Source organism: Maniola hyperantus, chromosome 1, assembly GCF_902806685.2.
Source record: "Maniola hyperantus chromosome 1, iAphHyp1.2, whole genome shotgun sequence".
Taxonomy (NCBI): Eukaryota; Metazoa; Arthropoda; class Insecta; order Lepidoptera; family Nymphalidae; genus Maniola; species Maniola hyperantus.
Genome location: NC_048536.1, coordinates 5,833,535 through 5,853,817, shown reverse-complemented (window position 1 = coordinate 5,853,817; position 20,283 = coordinate 5,833,535). Strand labels below are relative to the sequence as shown.

Genomic DNA, 20,283 nt, shown 5'->3' with positions numbered 1-20,283 from the left:
CGGCTCTCCCTCGTCCCTCCGCCGCGGGGCCTCTCGCCGCGAGCGACGTGGCGGTCTCCGCGCCGCCGCCGCTCGGCCCGCGCCCTAGCAACGCGACGCCGCCGCCGCCGCCGTCGATCGTCGCCATGGACAACATTGACACCATGAGATCTCCGACATGAATTGATGACGCGACTCATCTGTTTGAAAACAATGGTACCTACCTACTTCGAATTCCTCACATTGTTATACGGACATAGGTACCTCCATCCTAAGGAACGAATACGGAATAACATGCAAGTACCTACAGTACTGAATAGATACAAGGACCCTACAAGGACCACAGTTACTTGAGCAACCCTAGAGAGCGTGCTTGCTTGGAGATTCTATAATCGGTCATTGCTCCGAATCTCACAGTTTGTAAATAAATTATGTAAATGTACCTATACTATGCCTATCTATATAACCTTTCCTGCACTGCGACAGCGCGGTGCGAATGGCCTCTTCGTAAGTAAGAGGTCACGGGTTCGTATTCTAACTTTGTAAGATAGGTACCTACCATACCTTTCTAGGTATGTACCTACCTATTATATATTAGGACTAGCTTATGCCCGCGACTTCGTTTGCGTGGACTACATTTTCAAACTGCTATTATATCCCCTAAGGGGTGGAACTTTCATAAATCCTTTCTTAGCGGATGTCTACGTCATAATAACTATCTGCATGCCAAATTTCAGCCCGATCCGTCCAGTAGTTTGACCTGTGCGTTGATAGGTCAATCAATTAGTCAATAGATTTAGATTAGATGTACTTAGGTAGGTACTCCTGAGAACGGAGATAGCCTCCGACGACCGTGGTCGGTAGAGGAGTTACCTTTCTATTCAAGGCTAGGCAAAGGCTGCAGCAGCGTCATAAAAGTATAAAAATTTCAAATTAGCATGATCTACCTCTTTATTAGTTTTCTCGTTTCCGTTCTAGCAAACCAATAAATAGAATTAGACGCGACTGTTAAGTTGTAGGTATAGTGCGCCCAAAGCAATTATCCCAATCTAAACACCAGTCACAGTTTCACGAGGCGTACATGACTGCATCATCATCATTATCAACCTAGAAACGCATTGCATTGCATCAGATCTTTAAGCCGGGCCTCTATTATTTAATCCAATCCGTGATCACTGCAATTTCATAATAAGTAGTACCTATACCTATTACCTACTTACCTGTACAAAAGTTATCTATCAAAAGTGCAACAATAAACGGTCCTCAACGTATTTCAAAATGGCTAAATCGAGTGAAGGGATCCGTAACTCCGTAAGCAAACCGCATAACAGACTCAGACCAAATAATACACTAGTAGTTCCTGCTTATCCTACAATTACTGCACTTTCTTTCCCATTGTTAGCGTGATGAAATCAGTTTTACTATCTAGCGATGGAGCGAGATTGGCGAGCTCAGACTCGTTAACCGCACTTGATGCAGCTCCGGTACTTTCACTCTACCTGCCACATGCAACCAGTTATTTATGTACTTATCTACCAGCGAGGCATCAAAACACAACTAATAAATCTCCGGTGCGGCTTTTTGTATTGATAACTAGCTTATCCCCGCGACGTCGTCCGCGTGTACTACACCTTCAAACCCCTATTTTACACCCTTAGGAATTGAGTTTTCAAAAATCCTTTCTTAGCGGATGTCTGTCATAATAGCTATCTGCATGCCAATTTTCAGCTCAACCCGTCCAGTAGTTTGAGCTATGCGTTGATAGATCAGCCAGTCCTTATAGGTATACATTTACCTACTTTACCCCAAAAAAAGCGTCCAAGTGAGAGTCAGACTCGCACACTAGGGTGCCTGTCGTACCAGCGGCGTACAGTACATTTTTTTTTAATTTTCAAAGTGGCCATTTTTTATTGTCTTGTTATAGCGGCAATAGAAATACACATGTGAAAATTTCAACTCTTTACCTATACGGTTCATGAGTCATAGCCCGCTGACAGACTGACAGATGGACGGACAGCGAAGCAACACAATTGGCCATATCAGCCTTATTATTGTGACATTACTTGTTTGGTGTTTATTACTATTAAGAAATACTCGAAACAATAAAGGAGAATAAAAATGATTTATTCCTCTTTACGTGCTGAATCTAAAGATTAGTTTTGTTGAAAAAATAAACAAAGTACCTAAGATTTAAAACTTTAATGACAAAAAAAACACATTACCTATTTCAAGAGTTAGAATCATACATTTGTATAACAAGAAGTATTTTCCTAATAACAGCATACAGATTTTAAAATAAATAGGAATCAATTTCACTCATATTGATTTGTATTTGATAAAAAACTGTACACATCTCAACACGTGTATTTAAGATAAAGTTGCCGTAACGGTCGGCGGATGCCACTTAAAATAACTACAATATTCTAAAAAGATCAAACATAGTGGCTAATTATTCTGTTCCTATTACTTTCATAACTCTCCCCGTGGAAAAGGGTATAGCACTAGAGACATGTCATGTTAATTTAGTTTAGAGATTGTGTACAACGAAATTAGCCACAATGATACATTTTGGTGAGGATAAATCAATCTTGCAAGGAACGGTCGACAGATCCAGTTTTTCATACTCAGGTATGGTGGAGGTTCTATATTACAGACTACCGTAATCTTGATGGGCGCTCTGAACATAGCTGCGTTTTGATGAGCAGAACGTGAATTCCAGGTGTCAGCGGAAAGTGCACGCTTACCATGACCAAGCAGACCAAGCTGGGGATAGTTTATTGGTTGGTTGAACTTGCCGCGTGGTCCAGCGCATGCATTAAGATAGCCAAGGACTGTACCTAACTTCATAATACGGCTAGTAAGAATTTATGCACACAAAGCTTCATGAGCATTAATAAAATAACGATTTTGTCAGAACTACGAATCAATTTAAGGTATTTTCTTTTTATGATATAACAATTTTCGTATCTAATTTACAAAACAAAAGCTTTTGTATGAATCTTTATTATGTAAGCTCAGTAAAAAAATAAACTTAATTTTTAGCCACAACACTCATATTCATATTCCAGACAAAAATAAATTGCTAGGTATGTAAATTATACGAAGTTAAAAACTACATTTCACTATCTTACATTAATTTTATATTAATATGATTATTTACAGTACTTAGCGCCTATGATTTCATAACACTAATTTAACTAATTCTTAGATGCAGAAAAAATCTCCTACAGATACGAAATGCGCGTTTGACTGAAGTATAGATGAGCGAAGCGCATGGCCACACAAATCAAATTATTGAGGTCGCGTGACAAAATTATCACGTCAATCGCAATCTATCCCGTCTGGTTGGTCTATTCTTGCACCACACTCCACTCCGCTCGTCACGGCTTAAACAGAAACATACCCTTAAGGCTAATAAGCCGCGAGACTGTTTGGGGGGGTGGTTACACTTTAAATACCGTCGCGGGATTCTGGTATCGCAGGATTTCAAGAACATTGCGAAACTGTCAATACCATCCAGATTTCCTCGATAAAGGATCGCGATATTGCGTATCACGTGATAATATTGATAGTGACAATAGCCCCATTGCGGTTAGCTATTCGCCTACTATACTTCTCGCATTCGCTTATTATCTTGACGGGCGACAGAACTTACCCATGAATTTTCGCAAATCCCTAGAAAACTTTAGAAAGATTGCCTGTCACGATATTACAGCTTTAAACTGCATCTTGGTATCTTGTTTGGGATTCTTAGCATTTAATCAATACGTAATTGGTGGCATTATACACTTTAGCCAAGGTTGCCAAACGGCAAATATTTATATTCTCACATTTGTGTCTTAGTATTAATCAGTCTAGCGTTTTTGTCGAACGGTGCGTCAATATATTTTTTATTTCTTTTCTTAGCTCGAAACCAAGCCTAATAATGCCAAGGGTCCATAGTCCATCCAACAAAGAATAACTTTGCTGTTGGCAAAGATCAACAGTTCACGGTTGGGGATCGCCCTTCGGGGTTTAGGGGGTCGCCATTTTCAATATATACCTTAGCGTTTATTCAATTATAAACAGCCAAAGATGCCATGCGGGGTTCATATGGCAAAGATTGTCGTGTCTGTTGGCAGCCGTGGACCCCAGCTTGCCATTTCACAGTTGGGGATCGCCCCTTCGCAGTTGGTAATCGCTATTTTACAGTAAGGGATTTTCACTTCCGTAAATTTTTGAAACAGCTCTGCAGCCCTTACAGCCAAGGATGCCATGCGGGATCCATACGGCAAAGATTGTCGTGGCTGTTGGCCGCGGTGACCAGGGTCGCCACTTTGCTGTCGGGGCCGTCGAACAGCGCGAGAGAGTTCAGTCTGTTCATGATGACTGTCACGGCTTTGGTGACCATGTTGATGATGGTTTCATTGTCCATCTCCATCGGTTTATTATCGGTCGAGGTTCCCGCTGTAGGGATGCCAGATTTATCCTCGAGCCGCTTTCGGTAGCCGGTTATCATTTCGTCTCGCAAGATAGTCCTTAAAATGGACTGTATCTGTAAACAAACCATGCAATTAAATATATTAACTCGTTGACAAAACACTCATTCCCTGTAGAAATCATCATCATCAATCTCCCATTGCCTGCTCCCTACTGAACACAGGTCTCCACTCAGAATGAGATGAGTTTGGCCATAGTCCACCTGCTTGGCAAGTGCAGATTGGCAGACTGCACACACCTTGAGAACATTATGGATTCTCAGGAGAGCAGGTTATTTCCTCACGATGTTATCCTTCACAGTTAAAGCAAGTGATATATTTTAATAACTCCGAAAAGTTGAAGGTGAACCCTGGACCCCCGAATACAAGGCCGACGTTTTAACCACTAGTCTTATTATAGCTTAGAAATATCACAATCCAATAAAAATTTGAAACCTGGTTATTTGCATCAGCAAATTAAAAAGTATTGAAAGTTATAATTAATTCAAGATAATATACATATTAAAACCTAGTTAAAAGTTATATTACCTACCTAATAAATATTTCATTTGTTATTTCTGTATGCCATCTCTAAAAAATTTATTATTATTACTGATTGTTGCGCATTTGTAACCGACTTATGCGATGAATCATTAAACTTATATTTTGTAAAAAGCATACTCAAAAACTCAAAATCAAATATTAATTTTCCTGTTAGAATATCAAACTCTTGTCCAGCAAGCCAGCTGCCAACAGCAAGCTAAACCTGTTAAATATATGCATAGACGGGATATATGATATCATACTTGGCACCTGGTTGTATGCTCGTATACGAGAATATGCAATAAAATTATACAAACTGCAGTTCCAGCTTATTAGCACGGCCATTAGTATGGCCGGTATATAAGTGAAGCTCAATACGTACAGTAAAGAACAATTTTGAAACCCAAAGAGTTTTACCTGCACGTTATACAAAAATTACTTTTTTTATTCGCACAATATGTACTTTTTTTCAATCTTTTTTAATGAGCTTGGCCGCTTACACGACTACGTCGCTAAGTGATGTAGCTATTTGGTTTCGTGTAAGGAAACCTAACAAATACCGAATCTATAATATAATAATTATAGTTATATATTTTTATAAGTTATAATTATAGTTTATAAGGTTATAAGCGAGTTTTATCTCACAAATTGCTACGCATTCCAGCTTAATTATTCCTGTTTATATTATTAGTTTCATTTGCTTTGACGGTGAACGAAAACATTGTGAGGCAACCTGCATACCTGAGAGTTCGCCATAATGTTCTCAATGGTGTGTGAAGTCAGCTAATCCACACTAGGCCGACGTGGAAGACTATGGCCTTCTCATTCGGAGAGTCAGTAGCGGTCCGGCGATGGGATGATCATGATCATGATTTTTAATTTAATAAAAAGACAGAAATAACAAATAATAATAGAAAGTAGAGTTCATTTATAAAAACACTCAATGGACAAGAAAGAAAATGCAAATAAAGAATTATGGCTTTACCTTGAAGTTAGGTGTGACAAGACAGCGGGCCACAGCGATGGCGGACGCGGTCAGGGGCCCGGTCGTTCCGATGTTGGTGATGAGCTCCGAAATGTTCGGCGTCAAACGGAACGGCACAGGCCGGTTGCCGTCCAATTCCCCTGCAACAAAACGATGTTATAATCTTCTTTTTTTAATTGCATGATACGCTTAGGTACGCTTGACTACAATCGCGCTTTAAAGAAAGTAATGATGAGGTCTAAGTTGGAGCGCGCTTGCCTATAAGATGCCAATTCGAATCCTTGATAAATACGGATATAAAAAATTTCTACGTCGTACCTCTAAATTTCTAATGACTACTTCGGAACGTATTTTCACGAACTCGGATCGGATGAGTGCGTAACCGCCCTCCCTCTTGCCTTGAAGGTACGTGGTAGAAAACGCGACGGACAACCGCCCTCCCTCTTGCCTTGAAGGTACGTGGTAGAAAACGCGAACGCTTGAAGAGCGTTCCCGACCTTAGCGGTTCGTGTCAGAAAGGTTGAGCAAAAACGCTTCGTGCGAGTAGATTGGATGTCGACCACGAGGTACACGACGATAAGGATCACGACTTCTCGCTTTTATGTGGTAGAACGGAAGAACAAGATTGTGGAGCTCCTGAGCACACTCTCCAAAATATATCCGACAGACGACATTGCGACGGTGTTGTAGACTATAGTTGGGCCATTAAGAACGTGCGAACTGGGTCATTAATCATTTTTATCAGACCTCGCGCTCGCACTTACAGCCCTTATGGAACTGGAACATGAATGCTCTGGTGTTGGATGTAATAATAAAGTAACAGCAAAAAAAAGGATTTGTCGATAGTCGCGGATTACAGGTTACAAAGAGCGAGGGCAAACAATACAAAATTAGCTATCAGCTTTATACCTACGTCCAAACGGCAAACCTTTATCGATAACAACTTCTGCGGCATTCTCACAACCTTGATAGTAAAGATTTATGACCCTGTTCGGACGTTCATAATGGCCCAACTATAAGCATTTTCGCATGAGTTAGTGATTGATCACTAATAATTTTCCGGGATCTTTGTTTAACCCGCATTATATCGACAACTATTTCGCGGACAATTCGTCCGCGTGGATGACGACTGAAGCTTCAAAAAAAAAAAATCTCTCGAAGTACAAATTCCAGATTAGCGAGTTTCCATTCCATACTCAATTCTCACTTAAAATACTTCTTATAGCAATGTTCGAAATGGCACGGGCCGGTTTTCGTCCAGTTCCACCGCAACAACAAAACGATTAATACAGTCTTTTAACCTTTGTTTTAATCGTTTATAATATTTATCTTCGCGTCTGTACCCAAGTTTTTGAGGGTCCCGTATAAAACACGTCTCTTGATTTTAAATCTTAAGTCACTAATCCATACTAATATTATAAATGCGAAAGTGTGTCTGTCTGTCTGCTAGCCTTTCACGGTCCATCCGTTCAACCGATTTTGACGAAATTTGGTACAGAGATAGCTTGCATCCCGGGGAAGAACATAGGCTACTGTTTATCCGGGGAAATCAAAGAGTTCCCGCGGGATTTTGAAAAATGTAAATTCACGCGGACGAAGTCGCGGGCATCAGCTAGTATCTAATAAATAATCCTGATTTACCACCTATAAGCTGGATTGATGCATGATTAATACACCTATTCAACGTAATTTATACTCGTTATCGTCGTCAACAACCAACAGACATCCACTAGGGACTTAGGGACTTGCCTTAATCCAGCGGCTCCCTGCGAACCGTCAGTCCACCTTGTGAGGGTTGTCAACGACACGCTTTCCGGTGCGAGGTCATTTCTTGGGACCCGAACGACCATTAAATCAATGCCAACGACTAAAGGTTCTTCGATCTGTGTCCTGTCATTGCCACGTCAACTTCGCAACCCATTAAGCTACGTCGCCTACTTTGATACTTCTACGGATACTTGTCATTTCTGATTTGATCACGTCGAGAAACTCCGAACCATGTTACCTATGTCATCACTGGTAAGTGGTAACACGCACTCGAAGACTTTAGTAGAATAGAATAGAATAGAATGTTTTTTTATTCATGAAAACTTTTTACAAGTGTTTATGAATAGTCAGGTAGTTTTAATTTACCACTGGTTCGGAACGCCGTTAGTATCGAATGTCCACTTAATTATGGCTTTACTAAAATCGTGTTTTTCCAAAAGTCAATCACATCATTATTAAAATTAATTTTTAGAGCGCAGACGACAAATAAAAATACCATTGAATTTCGAATGCGATTCCTGAATCACATCCGCTTGCAGTAGATTAAGGCATTTATATTGCACTTAATTATATAGCTATATGCTTTTATAGTCTTGATTTTATTATTAACATACTGGTTGACGTGCACAAAATGAAGAACTCAAAACTTGTTAATTTTTAGCGCAGCAAAATGCAGTGTGGTACAGAATAAATAAACTAAAAAACCTGTTCTATGTTACCAAGGTACCACGGAGGCTATTAAAGCTTTAAAGAGCTTTACTATCATAAAACATTTAATGGCTAATTCTTCATCCTGTTCGTTCGTCTTAAAGGGTAAACTGCTATTATCACTACCCATATTATAAAATAATGCGAAATTGTATTAGTCGGCTTGTCCTTCAATCAGGTCGCAACGGATCGACGTGATTTTATACATGGGTATAGTTAAAGACCTGGAGTGCTACAGAGGCTATTTTTTTATCCAGGAAGAATCAAAGAGTACCCACGAGATTTTTAAAAACCTAAATCCACGCGGACGAAGTCGCGGGCATTTTTTAAAATTCCTTATAGGCACGCTTGTACACAATCACACTTGATGGAAAGTGATGATGTGGCCTAAGATGGGACGCGTTTACCTAGAAGATGTCTATTCACTCTTGTTTTAAAGATACCCGGGTTGTAATTGGTTTATAAATATTTATAAAAGTATTCAAATGAAGACATAATCGTATTTTATGTCATAGATGAAGTATTGTATTTATAAAAATTGACGATCTGTCTTTTCGTTATCTAAGCATTCGTGCATCGTCAGTCCGATTGAGTTGAAACTTGTACAGCAGTTGGAACTCACGGAAAGGTTTCCAACATACTACCTACCATCATATGGCCGAGTTGCGACAACGCATATCAATTGCGATTGTTAAGTAACTTTGACCCAAGTCGGTAACTGGATGGGTGACCGACTATATGGAGGTTCAAATTCGGCCTTTTTTTTCCCTCTGTGCCTCGGAGAGCACGTCAAGCCGTCGGATGGCCCGTTTGTTAATTGTGTGTAATAATGTAATGTACGGGACAGGTCGAGATGGCGATCGGAGAGGGAACGCCCCGCACATCCGTACAGCCCTCGCGCTAACCAGGTGCGTGCGAGCGCGGGTGACGTACGGGTGAGCTGGGTGTTCCCCCCGCCTCATACACCGATTGCCATTTCAACCTGTCGCGAACTATACCTGTGGTATTATAACATAATATTATCTGGGTTAAGAGAGGATGAGTTGGCTGGAGCATACTGACCTGTGGTATCATCGACGTCAAACTTGAAGTAAGCGACGTTGAGAAGTCCCGAGTCATGGTGCACGTAGAGCATGTCCGGGTTGAGGCGCGTGAGGTGCAGCACGTATTCGGCGAAGGCAGCGAGGGACAGTTGCAATGCTACCATAGAGTTACTAACCTGTGGTATCATCGACGTCAAACTTGAAGTAAGCGACGTTGAGAAGTCCCGAGTCATGGTGCACGTAGAGCATGTCCGGGTTGAGGCGCGTGAGGTGCAGCACGTATTCGGCGAAGGCAGCGAGGGACAGTTGCAATGCTACCATAGAGTTACTAACCTGTGGTATCATCGACGTCAAACTTGAAGTAAGCGACGTTGAGGAGTCCCGAGTCATGGTGCACGTAGAGCATGTCCGGATTGAGGCGCGTGAGGTGCAGCACTTATTCGGCGAAGGCAGCGAGGGACAGTTGCAATGCTACCATAGAGTTACTAACCTGTGGTATCATCGACGTCAAACTTGAAGTAAGCGACGTTGAGAAGTCCCGAGTCATGGTGCACGTAGAGCATGTCCGGGTTGAGGCGCGTGAGGTGCAGCACGTATTCGGCGAAGGCAGCGAGGGACAGTTGCAATGCTACCATAGAGTTACTAACCCGTGGTATCATCGACGTCAAACTTGAAGTAAGCGACGTTGAGAAGTCCCGAGTCATGGTGCACGTAGAGCATGTCCGGGTTGAGGCGCGTGAGGTGCAGCACGTATTCGGGGAAGGCAGCGAGGGACAGTTGCAATGCTACCATAGAGTTACTAACATGTGGTATCATCGACGTCAAACTTGAAGTAAGCGACGTTGAGGAGTCCCGAGTCATGGTGCACGTAGAGCATGTCCGGGTTGAGGCGCGTGAGGTGCAGCACTTATGCGGCGAAGGCAGCGAGGGACAGTTGCAATGCTACCATAGAGTTACTAACCTGTGGTATCATCGACGTCAAACTTGAAGTAAGCGACGTTGAGGAGTCCCGAGTCATGGTGCACGTAGAGCATGTCCGGGTTGAGGCGCGTGAGGTGCAGCACGTATTCGGCGAAGGCAGCGAGGGACAGTTGCAATGCTACCATAGAGTTACTAACCTGTGGTATCATCGACGTCAAACTTGAAGTAAGCGACGTTGAGAAGTCCCGAGTCATGGTGCACGTAGAGCATGTCCGGGTTGAGGCGCGTGAGGTGCAGCACGTATTCGGCGAAGGCAGCGAGGGACAGTTGCAATGCTACCATAGAGTTACTAACCCGTGGTATCATCGACGTCAAACTTGAAGTAAGCGACGTTGAGAAGTCCCGAGTCATGGTGCACGTAGAGCATGTCCGGGTTGAGGCGCGTGAGGTGCAGCACGTATTCGGGGAAGGCAGCGAGGGACAGTTGCAATGCTACCATAGAGTTACTAACATGTGGTATCATCGACGTCAAACTTGAAGTAAGCGACGTTGAGGAGTCCCGAGTCATGGTGCACGTAGAGCATGTCCGGGTTGAGGCGCGTGAGGTGCAGCACTTATGCGGCGAAGGCAGCGAGGGACAGTTGCAATGCTACCATAGAGTTACTAACCTGTGGTATCATCGACGTCAAACTTGAAGTAAGCGACGTTGAGGAGTCCCGAGTCATGGTGCACGTAGAGCATGTCCGGGTTGAGGCGCGTGAGGTGCAGCACGTATTCGGCGAAGGCAGCGAGGGACAGTTGCAATGTCAGCATCTTGCGGAAGGTCCAGTAGTCAGTAGGCGCAGCGAATGTACGCGCCGCCCATTCTCGCACTAAGCCTCGTGGCACCATAGTTGCTTGCACCTGCATTTTTAAAGGGACCTTCTGATCAATCCCTTCTTTAATATTGTAATTGCGACAGTGTGTCCGTCTGTCTATCTATCGGCTTGCTATTACGGCCAAACCATTAAATCAATTTTGACGAATTTCGGCACCAGAGACAGCTTGCAGCCCGGGAAAGGACTTTTTGTCCCGGAAAACTAAAGAGTTCCCACCGGAAGTCTAAATCTTCAACTTTTAATTAGAAGTGAGATTGCGCAACTGCTTGAATTCTATTGGTGGCTGGAATGCTGAAGTTATAAAATTTTATTACTGTATTACAGTTCCAAGTAATTTCACAATCGAAGTTAATTCTCTTGTGCATAAAGTTTATATAAGATTTACCTCTCGCAAAATGTCTCGTAAAACTTGATGAGACGCTTGCGAGCCCCGCGCCTGCACGGCCGCGAGCCGCTCGTAGTACCGCGTTATTGGCGCGTCGTACTCTACTCCCCTGTACAACACACAAAACATGAATTTTCTGTTTGAGGTGATCCATTTATTTTTAATTTTTATAAGAATTGTTTGTTTATCGGTTTGTCCTTCAATCACGTCACAACGGATCGACGGATTTTTTGCATGGGTACAGTTAAAGACCTGCACGGCTAACATGTGCCGCATGAGATATCTCGCGAAGAGAGAGAGACATCTTGTCGATGTCTACTGTTTTCCCGTTTACACTAACATGGTCGGCACGAGAGGCAATATTCTCGTCGAAGACTTGACATTCTCGCGTAGACAAACCGATGTTGCGTTTTACCAAAATCATACGATATTCTAATGTTGCAACACCGATTTCGTTCATTCATTTTTGTCTGAAACCATCAGATTCAGTTTTGTCTGTGGTGAGTCTGTGTTTAAAAATGACGTTTTATGACAATTTGACGTATTGAATTTGACGTTTTAACATTGACATTTGACATAATGACATTGAGAACTTGTTTTAAGGTTGTTTTTGAAAATACAGCGCATGTTTAAGTACTTACTACGAAAACATAATTATTCACAATTTTAATGAACGTTTTGAAAATGGAAAATAATAAGAAGTTGTAAGTAAATTAATTTGATGATATTATGGATATTATTAAGTGTACCTAGTAACCTACCTACTTAATATGGAGTCAAACATGAATTAATTAAACCACTATGTTTCAGTATCAGAAGCAACAAGGCACAAATCGCCTATTTGTGCCAGTTTATGGCCGGCCACCCAGCATTTGCTGCTGGGGATTATAGGACGCCTTTAGGGGCGTCCAGTTGTAATTCCCAGTGGGAAAAGTTGAAGCGCGAGCTAGACGAGCTCGGCCCGCAGAGATCGGTGGAGCAATGGAAAATTGTAAGTTGAAGTACCTACCTGTTTTCATTTGCATCAGTGACTAGTGGAATTCACTGGAAAGAGGTTTATTTGCACTTTACATAATATATCTGTAAGTAATTTCAAGTTGCTGAGATACGTATTTATCTGTATATATAAAATTCAAAGTCCTGACTGACTGACTGACCTACACCTAAACCACTGGTCCTAGAGACATGAAATTTGGAGGGTGTGTTCTTTGTAAAGAGTAGGTATCCACTAAGAAAGGATTTTTCGAAATCCTACCCCTAAATGGGTTAAATAGGGGTTTGAAATTTATGTAGTCCACGCGGACGAAGTAGCGAGCATAAGCTAGTAGAGATATAAAATTTTGTAGTGATTAACATTGTAAATAGTCCACTATAGAAAACATGACTACTATTTTGATAATTCGTTAATATTCACTGGACAGAGGTTGATTTGCACTGCAACTGTAAGTGCAAATATATGATATATGTAATAAATCAATGCTATATTTGTCAAAATCTAAAAGTTATGTTGAACATAAATATTCATTCATATACTATAGCAATTTCCTTAAGATATACAGAGAAGTGCATTAATTTAACAACTTTTTGTTTCAAGTGCTGGCGTGACCAGAAACGCAAGGCCCGAGAAGAGGGTGGAGCCTCAACAAAGGCCCGGAATGCCACCGGGAATTGCGTGGAGATTCCACAAATTTCAGACAATGCAGTGCATGTTCTGAATACAATTGGCCAGGAAATGGCAGTGGGTTGTGGTCCTGAGGAGTCACCAATTGGTGTAAGAAATATATACATATATTATGATCAACCCATCATCGCCCCGCTACTGAGTCTCTTCTCAGATTGAAAAGGATCTAGACCCTAGGCCATAGTTCACCACGCTGGCCCTGTGCAGATTGGCAGACTTCACACGCCTTTGAGAACACAGAAAACTCTCACGCATGCAGGTTTCCTCACAATGTTTTCTTTCATAGTTAAAGTGATATTTAAATTGCTTAAAAAGCTCATAACTTTGAAAAGTTGATTTGCATGCCCACGATCAAACCCACAACCTCAACCCGACTCCCAAATAGGACTTGTTAACCGCTAGACTACCACGGCTATGCACATTGCAGGCTCTAAATCTATTTCTAAACATTTATTTTTTCAATTTTGCATAATTTGTTAAAGCATAGCTAAATACTAAAAGTTAGAATTTACACTGAGTACCTATTGTATTTAACTGTGTTTACTTTCCTCTTTCTTTTAGTTCACTCAGGAGACCACAACTCCACTGCCAGCTCTTGGCCAGTTGCAAGCAGAACATGCACTAGAACCGGTGGCATTCCCCAGCACCTCGGGCATGCAAAATGTGGTTCCACAGCAACAAGGACCACAAACTGGTCAGCGCCCAGCACCACCAAGCGGTCAAAAGAGCCGAGCTCGAAAAGTCTTGCCACATGATCGATTTTTAGCAGCTCAATTGGAGAGCAATAATTTAGCAAAAGTAAGATAATCTTTAGAATGGACAAATGTATTCTGCCTTTATATCCATACTTTGTTGATGGTGTAGCTAGTCTATTGTGTATTTGTTTGGTTTAAGGCAGCGAACGCATTACGCAAACAAGCAAATGTGTTACGCGAAGCAGCAAATATTCAACGCGCAGAAGCAAACGCTTTACGACGAGAAGCGGCCATCACTGCACAAAGGCACCTTTCTTACTTGTAAGCATTAATGTATTGTAATTGTAAGGGTTTTTTTTATCATTTTAACTTTTATTCACAAAATCTATTGACACATTAAACATCATGCTGAGACACTATGGAAGCCACCGCAGATGCCATGCCGGCGAATGATTGCCGCCTTCTAGCGGCGCGGCGATGTTAGCAAATCTTCGTACAGCATTAGGACAGCATGATCCACAGCTCGGTCCGCAGCATCCACCACAGGGTCCGCAGGGTCCACATATTTTGGAGAAGGACAAGTACAATCAAATCCTCCAAGTGATTCACATATATTATTATAAAACAAAAATAATCTAGCAGCCTTATTTTGCAATAGACTGTAAGATTACCGTTGAATATAATCGTCTTTATCGCTCTCTGATACTACTTAAGTATACTCCTTCTCCAAAATGTGTGGACCCTAAGGGATATTTAACAATTACACTGCAGTTTCATGTTTTTACCTAGAAGTGCAATCTTTTTAAATCAATTTTAACTTTGCTGAGACTCAAAATTGAGTTAAAACGAGTGTGAGAGATCTGTCTCGTTTTAACTCTGTCTTAAGTCTAAGCTTAAGTCACAGTGCGCTCTATAGATCTCATCCTTAGAAAATAGTTTCTTCCACCCCAATAATAAAGTATCTAAATGTTTGTGTACTTTATAACATTGTGTTTATCTTGTTATAGGATTGCAAAAGACAAAAAAGAAGAAGAGTCCGCCCGTCTCCGCTGCCCTCCTCCCTCTAATTCTGAGCACAACTAAATTTAGAGATTTTCCTCTTACTATAATATGTAAAGTAATATGAAAAGGACAGGACAGACACAGTTTGAGAGCTTAATATTAATTAAGAGCTGTCAAACCTCATGATTTTAGCTGCCTGTCACGAGCCTATTGTTTAAATTTGTAGCTTGCACTAAAATTTAGTCTATAAATGTAAAATTCATGTTCCGTCCTTTTTTTAGCAATATTACGAAGAAAAATATGCAGATACACTAAATTTAGTTTCAAGAAAGACAACAGAATCAGCGCCAATAATGTTTTGTATTTAGAAGGACGATTTATGTTACAGGTGTTATTTAAGATTTTTTTAATATTTTTAGTGCAAGCTTACAACAGTTATTAGTTAGTATTAAGTGTAAAAAATGATTTAATTTGTTTAGGGTTCCGTTGGTACCTCATAAGCAAAAACCGGCTAAGTGCGAGTCAGACTCCTATAACAAAATTAACTGTCCCAATTAAGAAAATTAATTGTACCAAGTCCAAAACAACATTTTCAGCTCATATTTATCTACTTCTAAGAAACTGAAATGCATTAAAACTGATTCTTGAGAACTGTCCAAAATAGCCATTTATAAGCCAAATAGACCAGCCAAGTGTGAGTCAGACTCGCGCACCGAGGGTTCCGTAAGTTCAGGTATTTTTTCGACATTATGCACGATAAATCAAAAACTATTAGGTATGCATAAAAATAAATAAAAATCTGTTTTAGAGTATGCAGGTAAATCCTTTTCATATTAGTATAGTTATCTTATTTTGAAAATATACATTTTGATATTTTTTGTGATGTAACCACCCATTCACTGTTTTCGGATTTATTACTTTACTTGTGCTATAAGACCTACCTACTTACCAAATTTCAAGATTCTAGGTCAACGAGAAGTACGGAGTACCCTATAGGTTTTATTGACAGACACGACGGACAGACCGACAGACAACGAAGTGATCCTATAAGGGTTCCTCTTGAGGTACGGAACCCTAAAAAACTGGTCAAGTGCTAGTCTAAGTCGCACACGAAGTGTTCTGTATCATCGTACAAGATATAGGTACCTAACACGTTTAGTTATTAGAACACTGCAAGTTAATGACGGACTGCGCAATCTATGTATATATGATTTAGTAAACTACTTCATTATTTTTAATAAACTAATCATAAACAATTGAATCTGACTTTTTACTTACTAACAGGCTGTGATTATGATGATGATGATGATGATGAATAAATAAATAAAACACAAATTTAAAATAAAAATGATTTTTATTCAATCAAACTTTTACAAGTACTATACTGTTAAAATAAAATAAAATAACTTTTACAAGTATATTTGAAACGTCAGATGCATCTACCACTGGTTCGGAATGCCTTTCCTACCGAGAAGAACCAGCAAGAAACTCGGTGGTTGCTCTTTTCAAAGATTTGATATACAATATTATGCCATGTATAAGAAAAGTATTTGCAGTCCTGCGCGTTGCTGGAACGAGCTGCAGGTCAAATCAACGCTCTTTTATCATTTAGATAATCTTCAATTGTGTAATATGCTTTTAAATCTTCATTTAATTGAAATAATTAACAATGAGTTGTACCTACGGTGTACCCGTTTGGCTTGGGAGATCTTGGAAGGTGCCTAGGTTTGTCCACCTCACTAGCCTTGTTGTCTCCGTGCTGATACAGAGTCTTCCTCCAATTTTGGACACTGTAAAAAGCAAAATAAAATATTATACTACCAGTGAAATCTTTTTAAATCTTCATTCAATTGAAATAATTGGCAATGAGTCGTTCCTGTTTGGCTTGGGAGAATCTTAGAAGATGCCTAGGTTCTTCCACTCAACTAGGTCTCCATACTGCTCAGCATTTTCAGGATATTCCTCTAATTGTACACTGTAAAAAGCAAAATAAAATATTATACTACCAGTGATTTTTTTTAAAATCTTCATTCAATCTAAATATATAAAAGCAAAAGGTGACTGACTGACTGGTCTATCAACGCACAGTTCAAACTACTAGACGGTTTGGGCTGAAATTTGGCATGCAGACAGCTATTATGACGTAGGCATTCGCTAAGGATTTTTGAAAATTCCACCTCTAAGGGTGTGAAATAGATGTTTGAAATTTGTGTAGTCCACGCGGACGAAGTCACGAGTATAAGCTAGTTAAAATAATTGGCGATGAGTTGCTCCCGTTTGGCTCGGGAGAATCTTAGGAGATGCCTAGGTTCTTCCACTCCAGGCTCATTGTCTCCGTACTGCTCAGCATTTCCTGCAATCACATCTTCCTCCAATGGTACACTGTAAAAACATAACAGCATTACATAAATTAAATACATTACCTTCAGTTAATAACAAAATAATGTTATGTAGAGATTATTAAAATGCTTACCCAAAATGCTTCATCAAATTATAAATGATGCAGCAAGCATATATAATTTCAGATGCTTTTTCTGGGGAATAGTGCAGAACTCTGTCTATCCCCAGGCATCTTAGGCTACCCTTGAGGTACCCGTTTGTCCTCTCCACTGCATTCCGTACCTGGCAGTGCCAATCCGTGTACCTCTGTTGAGGAGAGTTAGGTTCTGCATGCAGAATTGGGGTCATTAGCCAAGGTTCCAATGGATACCCTGAATCACCTGCAATAATAAAATATCAAAATGGCTTTATTATTCATGGTTTCAGTGTATATTTGTACTATGTTAATACATAGTGAAAATACAAAGTTTAATAACTTAAATAATATGTTATGGTATGTTTATACCATAACATATTTAAGTTATTAAAATAATGTAACAATAGCCTAGTGGTAGTTAAGTCTGTAGCTCTAATAATATGTTTATAGCCCCGAATAATATATTTTTTACTTATTAAAATAATTCAGCGTCATTATCTAGTTTTTTACAGTGTCTGAATGTTTTCCTAAATTAATTAAGTGTAAATTGTATGTTGACCTACCCAAGAGGAAATAATTTCCGATTCTTCTGTCATGCAGCCTTTTCATCTCCTCTCGTATAGATGAATGATGCCATATAAAGGCATCATGCACCCTGCCAGGATAGCGCGCATTGACGCTGAGTATTCTACAGTTAGAATCACAGATCTATAACAATAACTTCAAAATGAATTGCGAAAAGAACTGTAAACAGTTCCCTTTAGAATATAGAAATACACATAATTCAAATTTCGCAAACCTTCAGTACTCAATTCTAAAATTTTTAGGGTTCTGTACTTCAAAGGAAAAACCCTTATAGGAGTGCTTATAGGATCACTTTATTTTCCATCTATCTGTGTCGTCAGTGTGAAAGTTGTGAAGTAATATTATTTATCACATGAAACAAAAGAAATAAAAAGACATACCAGTTGTACATTAATGGTGTGTGCATCCTTCCTTCTATTTTTATAATGGGCCCCTTGTGGGCCGGACGGGGGAAATATTTTTATGTGGGTACAATCCAGGAGCCCCACTATTCCTGGCACATTGAATTTCGCTTCAAACTCTGAAGCCACACTCCTCCGGCTTGGTTCAGAGCCAGGAAAATGAACCCACTCAGCCAAAAGTCTGAAATTTGTAGGTAGGTAGGTACATAGGTATATTTTATGTAGACAAACACTAGAAGTAGGTATATATTTTTTTGAAAACAATTTAAACGTAAATGATTTTACCTTCTATAAATAGAAGTCAGAAATTGTCCAAGAAAACTGCTTACAGTAGTTTGGGCCTGGCACATTGTGTGGTCTTGCCCAACTTGCCTCTGGTACCCTCCATTGGCAAGAAATTGGATGGAGCACAGTACCTACAATACCATTATTCTTTAGGATCAGTACATTAACTCGAAATCCTCTCTAAGACACAGTCATTAATTTAATAATTATATTAATTTAAACAGGAAGTAATGAAATTTGAATTTCAATAACCATTTCCAAGAAATCAATTAGCTCACAGGGCGGTTTTTTTTGCAGAAGTTCTCAATAACAACAACTATTATTTACATTTTTGTTCACATCTGTGTAGGTACAAAATGTTTCTTGCTTTGTTGAAAGTGTCATTCATTACTCATCAACAAGCGTGGACTACACAAATTTCAACCCCCTATTCCATCCCCTTAGGGGTTGTATTTTCAAAAGTCCTTTCTTAGCGGATGCCTATGTCATAATAGCTATCTGCACGCCAAATTTCTGTCTGATCCGTCCAGTAGTGTCAGCTGTGCGTTGATAGATCAGTCAGCCAGTCAGTCACCTTTTCCTTTATATATTTAGAAGACTTATCTTGTGTTGTCTACATAGAACATTGATTTGCTTTTTTTGTTTAAATAGGATAATTAAAAACCCCTTGTCACAAAGTCTTCGATAGGTAGTCAAAGGTTCATTACCTCGTTAAGTAACCTTTCCCTTGAACATCGAGTCAAAGAGGCTCCATTGTTTATTGATAAAACTAGCTTATGCTCGCGACTTCATCCGCGTGGATTACACAAATTTTAAACCCCTATTTCACCCCCTTAGGGGTTGATTTTTCAAAAATCCTTTCTTAGCAGATGCCTACGCCATAATAGCTATCTGCATGCAAAATTTCAGCCTGATCCGTCCAGTAGTTTGAGCTGTGCTTTGATAGATCAGTCAGTCAGTCAGTCACCTTTTCCTTTTATATATTTAGATTACTATTTTTTCAGTAAGTACTTCTTAGACACATAACTCCGAGCGGTAGGTAGGCATTTTCACTTACCTTGAGATGAACAGGCAGGCCGTCACTGGTTTGAGGCTCCAAATCCTCGGAAAGTCTCCCTACAATATAATGAGCCATCGGCTTGGAGATCCGCCAAAGCGATTGAAACTCTCTATCGCCTAAATCAAATGGATCACACACATCCCTAATTCGTCTGCGCTGGATTTTGCGCGCCTCTCGCTCTTCGTATAACGATATCAAGTAATTATAAAAATTAACCGCCATCGCAATTCCGTTAATCTATTGAAGACAAGTGATCTCGTCCACAAGAAACGACACCGACAATTATCGCTATTTTAAATGTCAAAAGTCGAGAAAATTAGGTTGGCATGTTAGCGCTCGTAGACAAAAATACCACAGATAAGTAAAAATTCACTTTATCTCTACTTGAGACGTCACGAGGCGAATGACGTTTGCAACCATGTTAGCTTCGGT

The 20,283-nt window shown here is 40.2% G+C and overlaps 3 protein-coding genes across 5 annotated transcripts in view; 1 reads left to right on the top strand and 2 right to left on the bottom strand.

The window, feature by feature from the left end:
- Nucleotides 1-2,163: 2,163 nt before the first annotated feature.
- Nucleotides 2,164-20,283, bottom strand: part of Nipped-A (Transcription-associated protein Nipped-A) — a 53,492-nt gene continuing 35,372 nt past the window's right edge. The window contains exons 44-47 of the mRNA XM_034971917.2: nt 11,667-11,775; nt 11,072-11,306; nt 5,965-6,104; nt 2,164-4,513 (exon numbers count right to left, since the gene is read on the bottom strand). Of these exons, the coding sequence (XP_034827808.1) occupies nt 4,217-4,513; nt 5,965-6,104; nt 11,072-11,306; nt 11,667-11,775 (781 nt within the window). The 3' untranslated portion in view covers nt 2,164-4,216. The remainder of the gene's footprint in view (nt 4,514-5,964; nt 6,105-11,071; nt 11,307-11,666; nt 11,776-20,283) is intronic.
- Nucleotides 12,082-19,998, top strand: LOC138403079 (uncharacterized). 2 transcript variants are annotated; one of them, XM_069502169.1, is made up of 6 exons: nt 12,082-12,166; nt 12,477-12,657; nt 13,261-13,437; nt 13,909-14,145; nt 14,242-14,363; nt 15,050-19,998. In XM_069502169.1, the coding sequence occupies exons 2-6, from the start codon at nt 12,520-12,522 to the stop codon at nt 15,123-15,125; spliced, it is 750 nt and encodes a 249-aa protein (XP_069358270.1). In that variant the 5' UTR covers nt 12,082-12,166; nt 12,477-12,519; the 3' UTR covers nt 15,126-19,998. The 2 variants fall into 2 exon arrangements, with proteins under 2 accessions (XP_069358270.1, XP_069358235.1); XM_069502134.1 differs by lacking the exon at nt 12,082-12,166 and adding an exon at nt 12,173-12,370.
- LOC138403026 (putative nuclease HARBI1) lies at nt 16,380-20,252 on the bottom strand. 2 transcript variants are annotated; one of them, XR_011237340.1, is made up of 7 exons: nt 19,849-20,252; nt 18,792-18,922; nt 18,486-18,687; nt 18,084-18,228; nt 17,518-17,764; nt 16,725-17,426; nt 16,380-16,622 (listed from the first exon to the last, which is right to left on the bottom strand). XR_011237340.1 is itself a non-coding variant. In XM_069501932.1 (6 exons), exons 1-6 carry the CDS (start codon nt 20,071-20,073, stop codon nt 17,288-17,290), a joined length of 1,089 nt encoding a protein of 362 aa, XP_069358033.1. In that variant the 5' UTR covers nt 20,074-20,252; the 3' UTR covers nt 16,380-17,287. The 2 variants fall into 2 exon arrangements, 1 of the variants encoding a protein (XP_069358033.1); XM_069501932.1 differs by having other exon boundaries at nt 16,380-17,426.

Coding starts and splice junctions, on each gene's coding strand:
- LOC138403079 (XM_069502134.1), top strand. CDS start 12,336: ATGAACGTTTTGAAAATGGAAAATAATAAGAAGTT. Junction 12,371..12,476: donor ATGGAAAATAATAAGAAGTT/GTAAGTAAATTA, acceptor ACTATGTTTCAG/TATCAGAAGCAACAAGGCAC. Junction 12,658..13,260: donor CGGTGGAGCAATGGAAAATT/GTAAGTTGAAGT, acceptor TTTTGTTTCAAG/TGCTGGCGTGACCAGAAACG.
- LOC138403026 (XM_069501932.1), bottom strand. CDS start 20,073: ATGGCGGTTAATTTTTATAATTACTTGATATCGTTATACGAAGAGCGA. Junction 18,229..18,485: donor ACACCATTAATGTACAACTG/GTATGTCTTTTT, acceptor TTATTGTTATAG/ATCTGTGATTCTAACTGTAG. Junction 17,765..18,083: donor CGGAAATTATTTCCTCTTGG/GTAGGTCAACAT, acceptor TTATTATTGCAG/GTGATTCAGGGTATCCATTG.